The following is a 13405-nucleotide window of genomic DNA, read 5'->3' as shown; positions in this document are numbered from 1 at the left end:
CTGAAAAAAAAGCCCCCCCCCCAAAAAAAACAAAAACAAAAAACCTCCCACAAAACCTATTTCTCATCCCTTTGCACAGGAGCCTGAGGTGCCCCTTGCTTTAAGACACCCAGACACCTTTGGGAGCCTCCCCGGTGGCGAGCCCTGACGGGTGCGGTGGAAAGCACACTGGGGGGCCCTTGCAGGCCATCCGGTCCTGGCATCCTCTTTGGGTATGAAGCGGCCTTTTTTGGCTAAGTTCTGTACCCCCAAAGGCAGCTGTTCTAGCTTTGTCATCCACTAGCAATGAAAACACCTTTGCACTCGAGGCCTGACCTCCCTGCAGCAACGCCACAGCATGGCAGCTGGGACCCACCGACGCAATCCACACCCTCACGTTTCTGGTGAGCCGATCAGGTTCCTGCCTTCGTGTCCCTGCCACGGTCAGGGAGCCCGCCAATGGCAGGGAAGTGGAAGGACAGGTGGTCAGAAGCTGCATGGGGTCAGAGTTTGGATTTCATTGCAAGAGTCGTGGAAATCCCGCATAGACCTTTAAGCCAGTGGTTCTCAACCTTGGCTGCACATTAGAATCACCTGGGAATCTTTTTAAAATCCTGATTTCTGGGCCTCATCCTCCGGAAATTCTGTTTCTTTGTTACTAATGTTGTGGCCTCATCCCATAACAAAAAAAACCCCACAGAATTTCCGGAGGATGAGGCCCAGAAATCAGGATTTTAAAAAGATTCCCAGGTGATTCTAATGTGCAGTCAAGGTTGAGAACCACTGCTTTAAGCGAAGGAGCAATAGGCTAGGATTTCCCTTTTCTGGTTGCATTGAGACAAGTGGACTGGAGAGAACCAGGAGGGGAAGGGGCAGTGTCCTCCGGCTTTGTAGACCCGGTGTCCAGCAGGGCAATGCCCTCAGAAAGCCCAGGACTGGCTGCGAGTGGGAGAACATTTGCACTGAGCAGTCACTGACCCCCACGGCTTGCCAAGTGGGGAGGGTTCCCTGACCCACGAGGTTCAGCAGGCCTCTACCTCCAGGGGACCTCGCTGGAGGCCTCCCCGATGGAGGGGCTGGGGCTGGGCAACCAGGTGACCTGCGGGGGCTCTGGCTGGAGGCTCTGACCAGCACAGACACCAGAGTCCAGGGTCTGGGGAGAGTCCTGATCCCCGGAAGCGAGGACGGAGAGTTAGGTGGCCACAGAGAAAGCCTCAGGGAGCAAAATACCCGTCCTTTCCCTTCCGGTTCCGGGCAACAGTGGCTTGGAAAGGTCACGCCAGCCTTGTCTGGCCCCTGAGCGGCCCAGAACCCGCACATCTGAACTTCTTATGGTCTCTGCTGGCCCCGAAGCGCTCTGGTCCCCGGGCCCACATTCCCCACACTCGCCGGCCCCAAGGTCCACCCCCGCCGCCAGCCTCTGGGCTCCAGACCTGGTCTCCTTGCCATAAAGAAGGCGTTTCACCTCCCTCAAGTCTGCGGGCGGCAGGTGCTTCTCCAAGCACTGCTCCAGCGACTCCCACTCAGGCTCCGCCATGGCTGGAGATGTCCAGGCCCAAACTGCCTGCCCTTTACCCTCGGCGGGGAGCAGAAGGAGGAGATGACCAAGTCCACAGACGTGCCCTCCTCTCCACGCTTCACCCTTCTGCCCCCAGAGAGCTCCCTGAAGACACGCCCCTCCTCATGCCTTCGCAGCGCGCAGCCAATCAACGCTTCCAGAGCTTCCCTGGGGCCCCGCCCCCTGCCCTTCGTACCTCCCTCGGCACGCGCCGGACACGCCCCCTCTGCCTCGGGACACGCCCCCTACCCTTCGCGCTTCCTTCGGCACGCGCCAGGACACGCCCCTCCTCACGCCTTCGCAGCGCGCAGCCAATCAGCGCTCCAGAGCTTCGCGGGTGGCCCCGCCCCCTCCCTTCCTGCCGGACACGCCCCCCACCGCGGGACACGCCCCCTGCCCCTCGCGCCTCCTCAGGCACGCGCCAGGCCACGCCCCCTCAGCCGTGGGAGGCTCGCGCCCTGACGCCTCAGTAGCTGCGGTCCGGTCCCCTCGCCCTCTGGGCTCTCGCTCGCCTTCCGGTTCCGCCTCTCACCTGCCCCGAGGTGTCCGGGCGGGACCGGGGCGGGACCGGCCACCTGGAGAGGAGGTGAGGCGGGCTGCGCGCGGGTCTGAGGTGGAGGGCGGAAGGGCCGCTCCCCACCGCGACGGGGAAAGTTGGCTCCGCGAGCCCTTTGTGAACACCTCCATTCGAGCACTACCAGCCCCTATTGTGCACCTGCTCCTGAGCTCCGGGCGGGACTGGGTCGGATCCATCGGTGTCCGCGGGGCCGTGGTCCTCAGGGCGAGGCTGTCGAGGAACTGGCTCTGCCGGGATCAGGGCAGAGTCATTAGGTGGCGACCTTGGAGCTGAACTTGACCGACCGGAGGTGGAACCTCATCACTAGTTCAATGGCTCCCTCACCTCGCTCTGCCGTCCGGTGGCGGGGCCGTCGGGGGGTGGGGCCTTCCGCTCTATCCACTGAGCCACACCGGTCACGGCCGTTTTAGTTTATTTTTTAAAATACGTTTTGATTGATTTCAGGAATGAGCATCCTGTGCTGACACATCATGTTTTTAAAGAGACTCTAAGCAGAGGATACGAACCTTTAAACATCTGGGTGTCTGTTCTTCGGCTTTCCTTTATGTTTGCAATAGCTTATTAGAAATTATTTTATTTAAAAAAAAAGAGAGCCTTAGCCCTGGCCGGTGTGGCTCAGTGGATAGAGCGTCGGCCTGTGGACTGAAGGGTCCCGGGTTTGATTCCGGTCAAGGGCATGTACCTTGGTTGCGGACACATCCCCAGTGGGGGGTGTGCAGGAGGCAGCGGATCGATGTTTCTCTCTCATCGATGTTTCTAACTCTCTATCCCTCTCCCTTCCTCTCTGTAAAAAATCAACTATATATATATATATATATATATATATATATATATATATATATATTCTTTTTTTTTTTTTTTTTTTAAAGAAAGAGCCTTAGAAACCCGGAGTCAGGAAATCTGCAGTGTCGTCTGGGTTCTACCAGGACCTGTTGTCCTGTCGTAAGAAAGGAGGGAAGGGGAGGGGAGAGGAGGGGAGGGAGCTGGGAAGACGGTCAGTGCTTGGGGGCGATTTAGCTATAACAGGTTCTGATCACCTAGTCCAGCGGTTCTCAACCTGTGGGTCGCGACCCCTTTGGCGGTCGAACGACCCTTTCACAGGGGTCGCCTAAGACCATCCTGCATATCAGATATTGACATTACGATTCATAACAGTAGCAACATGACAGTTATGAAGCAGCAACGAAAATAATGTTATGGTTGGGTCACAACATGAGGCACTGTATTTAAAGGGCCAGAAGGCTGAGAACCACTGAATTCCAGTCACATAAAAATTCCTCTACGCTCATCCGAAACAAAAGAGTTTCATGATGGAAGCTGGTTTCACGGAAAGAGCTCACTGGTTAGACAAGTACCCGTGTCTGTTTCTACGTCGTTTGTCAGCGTGTCCATTTCCATCCTCCGGGGATGGATGTGAGGTGCAGAAGGTGCGGTGGGCTCTGCCCATCAGCACGTGAAGGTCTGAGATGTATGCTCATCGTCGGGTGAGCCATGCTCGCCGGGGCCGCAGCCTGGGGGTCCCCCGGCCTCGTTTCTCACCTGAGCCCGAGGGGCTGCTGATGCCCTCGGTGGCATTGCACAGGACACCAGGGCTTTTGCCTCTTCCTTGTCCCGTTTAATCCTCCCAGGAACCCTGTGAACTTGGGGGAAAGGCGCTCAGAATCTGTCGCATTTCCAAATTAAACATGACACTTGCTGGAAATGAGAATGCAGGAGCCAGTGTGGTCCGGGGAGCAAAGATCTGAGGTGACCCAGTTTCCACGTCAACTGTCTAAAGGCCCAATTTCTGGGTTGTTTCTCTTCTGGCTGTTTCTTAGCTTGGAAGGTGCTGTTCCACCCCTTTGGCCACCTTCTAATTAATTTCCTTTTAATGTGCACGAATCCATGCACTGGGCCTCTAGTAGACTATAATACAGTTGTGAATATAAAACGTTAATTGTCTTCGAAGTTTTATTTTTCACCTATGAATTGAACTAAATCCTGAATTTTCCTAATTTTCTTAAATATTTGACTTCAACCCTCCAAACCAATGTTTTCACTCTTCTCCCATCCTTAGATTTGGAGTTAGAACTAAAATATCTTTTTCCTTCCACCAGACCATTTGTCATAATTCTTGCTGTTCTAGCTTTTGCCCCGATAATACAAACATTTATAACAGTTTGTCTCCACCAGGTTACGAGCTCTACTTGCACTCAGAGAATACCGCCTCGAGGCACCACAGCTACCTCCTGTGCCCAGACCTCAGTGTCCCTCTGACAGAGCGAGGATCTCTTGGCTCTGAAGGAAAGCAGCTGCAGGGAGCCCCTGAGCCCCTTTTCTCTGACAGATTTCAGAACCAAGATCCTTGAGGGGGGACGTGGTGGGCAGTTAGACATGAACAGAGCGAGGACGATGGGCCAGCGGCAGAAGGTCACCGCGGTGGAAAGCTCCAGGGTGACCCTCCTCCCCTAGAACATGGCTGGTCGTGGGGTTTGGACCCCCTGGCCTTTCCTCCCAAGAGATAACATCGAGGCCTCAGTTGTCTTTCAGCTCCAGGCCCAGAAAAAGCAACAAAACCAGCCACAGCGGAGGCCAGGACCAGCTGCAGGGAATAATGACCCCGCCCTGGTGCCGGCCCATCACTCCGTGGAGACCACACCCTGAAAGGACACACCTGGAAAGCTGCTGGACCTTCTGTTGAGATCTTCCCCTGGGACCTCCCCTAAAATCCCCACCTTAAAGCCCTTAGGACTGAGGGCCAAGTTTGTCTGCCCTCCCAGGAGCCTGTCCTCCCTGGAGCTGCCCAAGCCTTTCCCTTTCCCTGGCCCCTCCCCTGCCCCGCAAACACATTGCCATCACCTTCCTCCTTCCCAAGCCCTAAGAGAGCTGTCTATAACTGGTTTCCTAGGTTTACCAAATAAATGTTCTCTTATTTAAAAACAAAATCTAAGAAGATTTTTAAAAAGCGGAGCCCAGCAGCCATTTCTGCACAGGGGCCTCTCAGCAGACGGCACTCCTCGGAGCGGCTCCTCTGTGCTGGGCGGCCTGCCTGCCGATACACCGCCTGCTCCCTGCACGCAGTCAGCCCTTTAAAGGTCTCCGAGAGCCCTATTCCAGCCACTAGGACGGAGGCGGTCCCTGTGCAATCGGATATGGGAAGGGGTCGTGCCTAAGGGGTTTATGTGTGTCCCACGGGCCCTAAGGAGAGGAGCTGGAGTCAGTGGACAGAGTCGGGCATATTTCAGCCCAACGCAGTGATTTCCAACAAGCCATCGAAAGATGAATCGCGCTGCCTCTGCAGGCGGTGAGCTCTCAATCTGGGCGTCCGAGTGCCGTCCGAGTGGCCACTTGGTGGGAGTGTTGTAGAAGAAAGTCCTCAGACGGGGAGCTGAGCCAGGATATCGCTTTACTTCGAACCCCCAAAACAGGGATGTTATGTCCAAAGAACCATAAGCGGACCACAGGGCAATCCAAGACAGTTTGGTATATAAATAAGTGAAAGTCAAGAAATGTAATCTTACTGAAAAACCAGGGAATAGGAGGGTTTCATTATTGTTAATATTAGTAGTGCATGTGGTTGGTTTAAAAAAATTTTTTTTTAGTTTTAAAAATTGATTTTCAGAGAGAGAGGAGAGGAGAGAGAAACATCGCACACGCCCCAACCGGGGATCGAACCTGCAACCCGGGCCTGTGCCCTGACTGGAAATCGAACTGGTTCACAGGTCGACGCTCAGCCACTGATGTGCCAGAGCCTGTGCCAGGCGCCAGGGGTCAAGCGGGAATAAGTCCTGTGCTTGTTTTCATAACCATAACGGCTCCTCGTTCTTGAACACCTGCTACGGGCCAGGCACTGTGCTAGGCCTGGAAGTGACAGATCGGTAGGGGACAGCGAGGTGTTGTCAAGGGGCGGAGGGAAGGCTGGGTGTGGTTTGTATTACATACCTAAGGCTGCAGACAGGGCGCTTGCTCAGTGCTTGATAAACAGTGGCTGTGTTTACAATATTAGGTGATCCCGTCACCAGAAGTGCCACCCGGGTCCCGAGGAGACAGAACAAATCCTCTGAGCTAAAATGATGTGTGAAGGACACAGGCAGGTCAACCCAGGAAGAAGGAAAAGCAAGACTGCCAGCAGGAAAAGGTGCCAGTCTGTCTGGAACACCCGCGTCCATAAAGGGCTGCCCCGCGCCTGCGTGTGCAGATATGCGGAAGGTTCTAGAGACATGCGCGCCACGAAATGACTCCAGCCCTGAAACCCGTTGCCCTGTGCACGGCAGAAAAATGATTGTGTGAAGTTGTAAAAACGGGAAGGATGAGACGAGCCTGGAAATGATCCAATTGAAGGAAGATTGCAGACTCGCTTAGTCACCTGAAGGGAGAGAGGAGGCCTGACGAAACGGGAGGAGATGATCACATCGCTTAAGTGGGCATTGATCAACGTGTTTGGCAGGACAAGTGGAAATGGTTTTTTCTTAAATAATTCAAACCTGCAGGCTTCCAACCCGGCTGAAGGTAGTATAAAGGTCTGCTCTCTATAAAAACGTGTGGTGCCCCAGCGGCGAAGGAGGAGCATTTAAAGGAGGAATAAGTAGAACTCACTCCCTGTCTGCAGCTGAGAGCGATGAATGAAGGCCCAGCTGCTAAATACACAGTAGCCTTCAGCTGAACCCCTGGCAGAAGGAGAAGGAAATGCCATCTGCCTGCTGACCCGGAGGAGAGCAGACTTAAACCACATAATATTATCACCGAGGGAGTCAGGCCTGGTGATTTAAAGACATTTCTACTTCGAACGTTCGATACGTGTCAAAACCTATGACATGTTTCCATGGCTGGTTGTTCATTTTTCTCCTCAGTGTTTCCCTGAACTAATCAATACAGGGCGCGGTGGGGGAGACCCCTGAAATTGAAAGGGCATTAAGGTTATGGCCATGTTGATGGGATCCTATCGTAACCGTGCCGTCGGATAACGTTGTCATCGTGGGGAAGCGGTGTGCTTATGTCATCAGAAGCGGCACGGCACAGAGTGAAGTCAGAGGTTTCTAGTCTCCGCCGGCTGCGTATCAGTTTTATGACCCTGAGCAAGCGACTTAGTTTTTCTGGACTCCTTTTGCGTAAGATGATGGTACAGTACTTGCTGGTGTGGCTGCTTCAGGGATGAAATGAAAAGCAGGTCTGTGAGCCCTCACTGGTTTTGGTTTGGTTCATTGGACAGAGCGTCGGCCTGAGGACTGAAGGGTCCCGGGCTCAATTCTGGTCAAGGGCACATGCCCCGGTCGCAGGCTCCTTCCCCAGGAGGGGGCGTGCAGGAGGCAGCCAATCCATGATTCTCTCTCATCATGGATGTTTCTATCTCCCTCTCCCTCCCTCTCTGAAATCAATAAAAATATTTAAAAAAAAAAAAGAAAAGCAGGCCTGTGAAATGATTAGCAGCGTAGCGCCCCACTGCGGGCAGGGGCGCCCTTTCCCACAGTGATGTGGCCACTCGGAGCGTTGGGAAAGCCTCTCTCGGAGCTGCTCAGAGTCTGTGGCACAGCCTCCGCAACCGCCTTAGTGCTGGGCCGCACTCCCATGTCGTGGGTTGTTTATTTTTAAGGTAGATTTTATTTTTGAGGAAAAAAGAGAAGTTAACTGAGAACTAAGTTTATGGGTGATCAGGTTAGAGATGCTAAACAAAGTGTGACGATCAAGTTTGGATTCTCGACCCACCCTGAAAGCAACTCCAATAGAAAAAGTCCCAGAGACGTGTTGAGCAGAGCAGCCCTTTGGGAATCAGTGCTGGCGGGATACGTTCTTGTGTGTTTAAACTTGGGCTCCGGCGTCGCCCGCGCACCCCATTTCTGTGGAAAGGGTGGCCACAGGCGGAATTGTTAGTAGCGACTCGCAGAGCACCAGGCTCAAGTAAAACCACCGAGACCCTGTAGAGGCCATGCTGCTGTCGCCGAGTTCATTTAAATATTTAAACATCCTTTCTTCATATGCAGCTCAGGCCTGGGCACGGACAATTTGAAGAGCCTCACTTTGAAAGCTCACTCTGTTGAGCTTATTACATTCTCCCGGAACGGAGCAGGCCTACTCTGCCCCCACCTCAGTCTCTCTCCAAATGAGTGGATCTGCCTCTGATAACATCCTTCATTCCGTTCCCCGGACTTAGGAGCTTGTCTGCTTCATCTTCCTGACATTAAACCTGTTGCTGTCATGCCTGCTTTTCGTCTTGCATTTTCTGCCCCTTTTCTGCTCGTACTGCCTCCACCGGCATCCCCTCCCTCGCTGGCCCGCGCTTGGGCCGCCGTGGTAGCCAGGAAGCTACTGCCTCTGCTGGCAGTGCTGTTGTCCCCCAACAGAGCCTTTTTAGATGAATACCTGTAGACGAATGTTCCTACAATGACCCTTCCATCTTGTGTGTGTTTTTGTTACAATACTTAACACGTGGATTGCAGGTAATGGTTTGTGAGGGGATAGTTGTGCACGTGTCTTTTTGAGATCTTCGACAGCGGGAACTCCTGTGCTTATCTGTACTCGTAGTGCTTAGTACAGGGCCGTGCTCACCGCTGCCTGGCCCTGAGCCACAGTTCTTTAAGGGCCCCGTGCCTCAGTTTCCTCGTCTGTAAAATGGGGGTGAGGACATCTATCTCACAGGAGCATGGCATTAACAGAGTGTGCACGTGGATATGTTAAAAAGGAGCGTTTGTATGATTATAGCTTTTGTATTATTAGCACAGCGCTTTGTTATTCTCAGCAAACGCCTTTTTTCCTGACTTTCGAGGGAGGGCCTGTGTTTTCTGGCCCACTCGCCTCTAGGTGAGTCTCGTGCGCCCCAACATCGAAGGCCAGGCCCCTTTTTGTCCAGCAAATACTCTCCTTGTTACTGTGCGTTCCACCCTGGAGCATCCCACGCCTCCCACCAAGCCCTCCCCCACCCACCCTCCTCTAGGCCCCCAGGAAGCCCCTCCTCTGTGAGGTCTCCACCAGCCTCCACTCGCCCTCACCCCTCTCTTTCCTGAGCACCTCTGGCATTTAGAGCTTGTGTCCCGGTTTGGGTTCTTAATCGTTTCTTGTGTTTACTTTGTCTCCCCAAAGGGAACATGAGCTCCTAGGAGACAAGGGGCCTGCCCTGCTTCTCTCACCCTCTCCCGGGCTTGTGCAGACACACCCCGTCCATCGTGCGTCCCTCCGCGATGCCTCACGGGTGTTGCGTTTGTTACAGATTGAAAGCAAGACCCTCCATCGGCCAAAAGGTTACACGGCGCTTTCCTGTGACACTTGCTTTCCCGCGGTGTCTGGAACCGAACGCACAGTATCTCTGAGGGATGCCAATACGCATTCATCTAATCAGCTTTCTCCACGCGTGTGCCACGCACTAGCCTGGGCAATGCCATACAATGAATAAGAGGCGCCTCCATTCCAGTGGGAAGCCAGAGGTGTAAGTATTGGGATTTCGTACGGTCGCCGCTACTTAAGATTCCAGAGTGGATGGTTAATATGCTCAGGGCTGTTCATTAGGTAAATCGTGGCTCTGAGCCGAGGGCGGGCAGGCGAGTGACTGGAAGCAAGAGCTTCAGGTCTGTGGCATCAGCTGAGACGTGACAAAGGCCTGCAGCGAGGCCCTGGGGACAGAGAGGGCGCCCTCAGCTGCCACGTGGACACAGAAATCCAAGGGATTTGAGAGCACCCGGATGCAGACTACGGAGGATAGCAGGTGGGACCTTCAAGACGATTTAGGCCTCCGGCTGGAGCATCGGTTTAATGCTGAAGCCAGTTAGGAGGTCGGAGCCGTGAGGGGAGAAAACCGCAGGTGTGGAGACTGAGATGCCCAGGGGGCCCCAGAGATCCCCGTGAACACATGGAAACGCGGGTCTGGGGCCTAAAGACTGGCCTTTGGACCAGAGAGAGCAAGAGTCTGAAATCTTAGCAAACAGTGGCGGCAGCTGAGTCCCCGAGGGAACGTCACCCAGAGGCAGGACGCAGAAGATGAGGGGAAGAAAGAAACGCCCAGAGAAGTCGAGGAGACGCAGAGATGAGCGGGCCGCGGGGCAGAGCGGGGCCGGAGGCAGTGCTGCGTCGGGGTCAGCGTACAGTGGGTCTTGCATTCAGAGCTCAGGAGAGGACGGAAGTGAGCTAAGCTGGCCCCTCGTGGGAACCAGCATATAGAGTCCAGAGTTCATTGAATCGGGAGAAGGAAGGGCCAACAGAGAGGGGAGCTTGAATCAGCTTGGAATGACAGGAAGGAGCAAGAATAGTCCATTGTTTGAGGGTGAGATAGGGCTTGGTAAAAGATATTTTCTTTTTATTGACTTTGAGAGAGAGAGTAAGGGTTGGGGGGAGAGAGAAACATCGAATCGAACTGGCAACCTCTTGGTGCCTGGGACAACGCCCAAGCAACTGAGCCACCCCGGCCAGGGCATAAGATAGGGCTTAAAACCAAACAAAAATGAAGCTCCTTCGAACATTTGTGTGACAAGGGGGAAGAAGCCAGGAGAGAGCAGGCAGTGTCTACGTGTGCCAGGTGAACCACTAACGCTTCACACAGTCTTTCATTCCATTCTCATCATCACCTTGAAGGGAGGTACGCTGTCCCCTGACTCCCCTGGTTAACTAACTTGCCCAGAGGGGTGAAGATTTGTTTCACCACAAAGATCACATTCTGTCTGTCGGTTTAGATATAGAGGAGGGTGTGAAGGAATGGGGCCAAGGTCACTGACAGACACTACTTGGGGAGAAATACGGACGCCCGCTCCCCCCAGGACAGAAGGCAGGAGGTGAGGACCGACCTGTGCAGAGTGAGGCCGGCCGATGGATACACGGGAGCCGAGGGACACACTGAGCCTCGGTCGGTCATCTCCTAAGAGGGAGAGGCCAAGGAGGGTAGTGTGAGATTAAAAACACTCATTGGATGATTGACAGTGAGAAATCACCGCTGAATAGCAGTGTTTGGTAAAAGATGGGAAAAATGGTTAAAAGATTTTCCAATATCTTTTTCAGCTTTCACTTTCTTGGGCTTTAAAAAAAAAAGTGCTGGGGGGGTGGGGGGCTGGGTACAGGCTAGAAGGGGTCAATGGGAAAAAAGGGAGACATACGTAATACTTTCAACGATAAAGATCCTAAAAGAGCCAAGTTTAAAAAAAGAAAGCCCTTAAAAAGGGTAGAGAGGAATGGGAGAATCAGCATATTGTAGAACTATATGAACGTATCTTTATGTTTCTATCCATTTAAGTTCCGTTTCCTAAAGAATAAAGGATGAAGAATCGAAGAACTGCAGCTTCTTAAGAGAACGCAGCGGAGAGAGCCCGGGGCCCTCAGTGAGGAGGGCGCCTCCGGTTCTGGCTCCGTCACTAGGCCGTTCCCATCAGCTCCTGGGTCTGTTTTCTCAGCTGCGAAGTCTGGGGGCTGATCTGCAGTAGCCGAAGTGCCTTTGAGCTCAGAGTGTCTGTGCCGGCCTGGCATTGGGGTCCCGTGGAACACCCCAGTCAGGGACACGGACTCGGCAGTCAGCACACTTGCGTTCAACCTCACCCCTCCTGTCCACGCTGCGTGACCTGTGGGCAGGTTGTTAGCCTCTCTGGGCCTCAGTTTCCTCATCTGTAAACTGGGGATACTAGCAGTAAATACTCCCCTGGTGGCTATGAAGATTCAATGAAAAAACACACACACAACCACCTTCTCATTGAAAGTGCTGACAGCAATAAGTACTAGATAAACGGAAGCTGTTGTCATTAGCGACTGTAGATGCTGTTATTCCGACGCCCTTTGCCCCTGCTGAGAGCACCAGCTCGGCACCGACATGCGATCCCAGCGCACAGAGGTAAATGGAATTGACCAATTAGCGTTGGCCAGGTTCCCCTTTTGGGAAAGGAATGAAAGGAATTTTCAAAGATCTGAGTGGTCAGGACCTCTGGGTTATGATTCAGCCGCAGCCGACTGTCAAATTTTCCCACAGCCCAGTGGAAAGTCACTGAAGACTCCGCACAAACAGTGCCCCCCCCCTCCCCGCCCTCGGCGTTTCCCTGTGAGGACGCACCGCTGGCTTAGAGAGCTGGCCGGCGGGAGCGGATCTGAGCAGGCCCGGCAGATGTGCCAGCCCAGGCGCTCAGGGCCCGGAGTGCTTCCGCTGCGACCGCGCCGGGGCCGCAGGACTCACGCCTGCGAGAGTCTGTTGTCAACCTGCCTCCTCCCTGCCTTTCTCTGTGGGGAAAGTTAAGATTACGGACGCCGCCCTAGCTGGTGTGGCTCAGTGGATAGGACATCGGCCTGTGGACTGAAGGGTCCGGGTTTCGATTCAGGTCAAGGACACATGCCTGGGTTGTGGGCTCCATCCCTAGGAGGGGGGCGTGCAGGCCTCTCCCTTCCTCTCGGAAATCAACAAAAAAGTATATATTTTTTAAAAAGATTACACACGCCACCCTAATAGCACGCGTCCGTGACGGTCACTAAGGTTACGTTTTCTCAGATGACCCCAGCGGAAGCCTCATCTGGGAACGTAACTGGCCACAGCTGCAGCCAGAGTGGGAACACCCACACAGGCGCTTGTCGTTAACATGTTTTGAAATCTTCATGTCACTTTCCCAAGTCTGAGTGCACGATCCCTTTCCTGGGTCCCCTTCCCTCTTCTCAGCCTCGCCGGGAGCCTTGCAGCCGGCCCGAGGCAGGTTGCTCAGCCCGCGGTGGGCGATCGGGGCCACCGCTCTTTTTGATCTGTTTCCTTTCAAGAGCAGACATGGTGTGGCCCAGAGCTGGTCTGGATGCTCCCCTGCGCTGAGTCTTTAATGCAGAGAGAGCCTCAGACGAGAATAGACTTCAAAATCTAGGCCTCTCGTCCAGGGGCAAACTCCTTCCTCGCTGACCCAGAACTGGACGCCGGGCGCCACTCCTCAGACAGCGCGCGTCCTACCAGCAGCTCGGTGGTTCTGGCACCCGCACCCTGACAGCTTCTGCCCTTGGCCTCACGCCTCCTCCGTGTACTTCTCTGCCTTTAGGCAGATCAATGGGGTCCCTGCCCTTTGCAGCAGCATCTACTCCATGATGCTCGTAATGCAAGATGATATCCAACATTCTTGTAGCTAAAGAGACTGAGTTCCAGGAAAGGTAAGTGACTCGCCCAAGTTCATATAAGCATCGTGAGCAGAGGTCAGACCCAGAATGCTGGCTCCTCTGAATCGGGCTCCATACTCTCTCTGTTAACCTAGTAGCATCTTCTTCTAAAGGGAAGGTTAGGGCCCTGGCCGGGTGGCTCAGTTGGTTAGAGCATCGTCCCAATACGCCAAGGTCGTGGGTTCCATCCCCAGTCAGGACACTTACAAGAAGCAACCAATGACGCATAA

The 13405-nt window shown here is 53.9% G+C and overlaps 1 protein-coding gene and 1 long non-coding RNA gene across 3 annotated transcripts in view; one reads left to right on the top strand and one right to left on the bottom strand.

Moving 5' to 3' along the window:
- UPB1 (beta-ureidopropionase 1) overlaps positions 1-1621 on the bottom strand; it is a gene marked incomplete at its 3' end in the record, with an annotated part of 22278 nt that extends 20657 nt beyond the window's left edge. The window contains exon 1 of the mRNA XM_006108207.2: positions 1413-1621. Within this exon, the coding sequence (XP_006108269.2) occupies positions 1413-1516 (104 nt within the window). The remainder of the gene's footprint in view (positions 1-1412) is intronic.
- Positions 1622-1976: 355 nt separating this feature from the next.
- On the top strand, positions 1977-7376 carry LOC106695626. Of its 2 annotated transcripts, none has more exons than XR_001346676.2 (3): positions 1977-2123; positions 4287-5397; positions 6100-7376. It is a non-coding gene; the product is annotated as an uncharacterized LOC106695626 (long non-coding RNA). The 2 variants fall into 2 exon arrangements; XR_001346677.2 differs by having other exon boundaries at positions 4273-5397.
- Positions 7377-13405: the final 6029 nt, after the last annotated feature.

Source organism: Myotis lucifugus, unplaced genomic scaffold, assembly GCF_000147115.1.
Source record: "Myotis lucifugus unplaced genomic scaffold, Myoluc2.0 scaffold_1898, whole genome shotgun sequence".
NCBI classification, from domain to species: domain Eukaryota; kingdom Metazoa; phylum Chordata; class Mammalia; order Chiroptera; family Vespertilionidae; genus Myotis; species Myotis lucifugus.
This window is presented reverse-complemented; position numbering and strand designations above follow the sequence as displayed.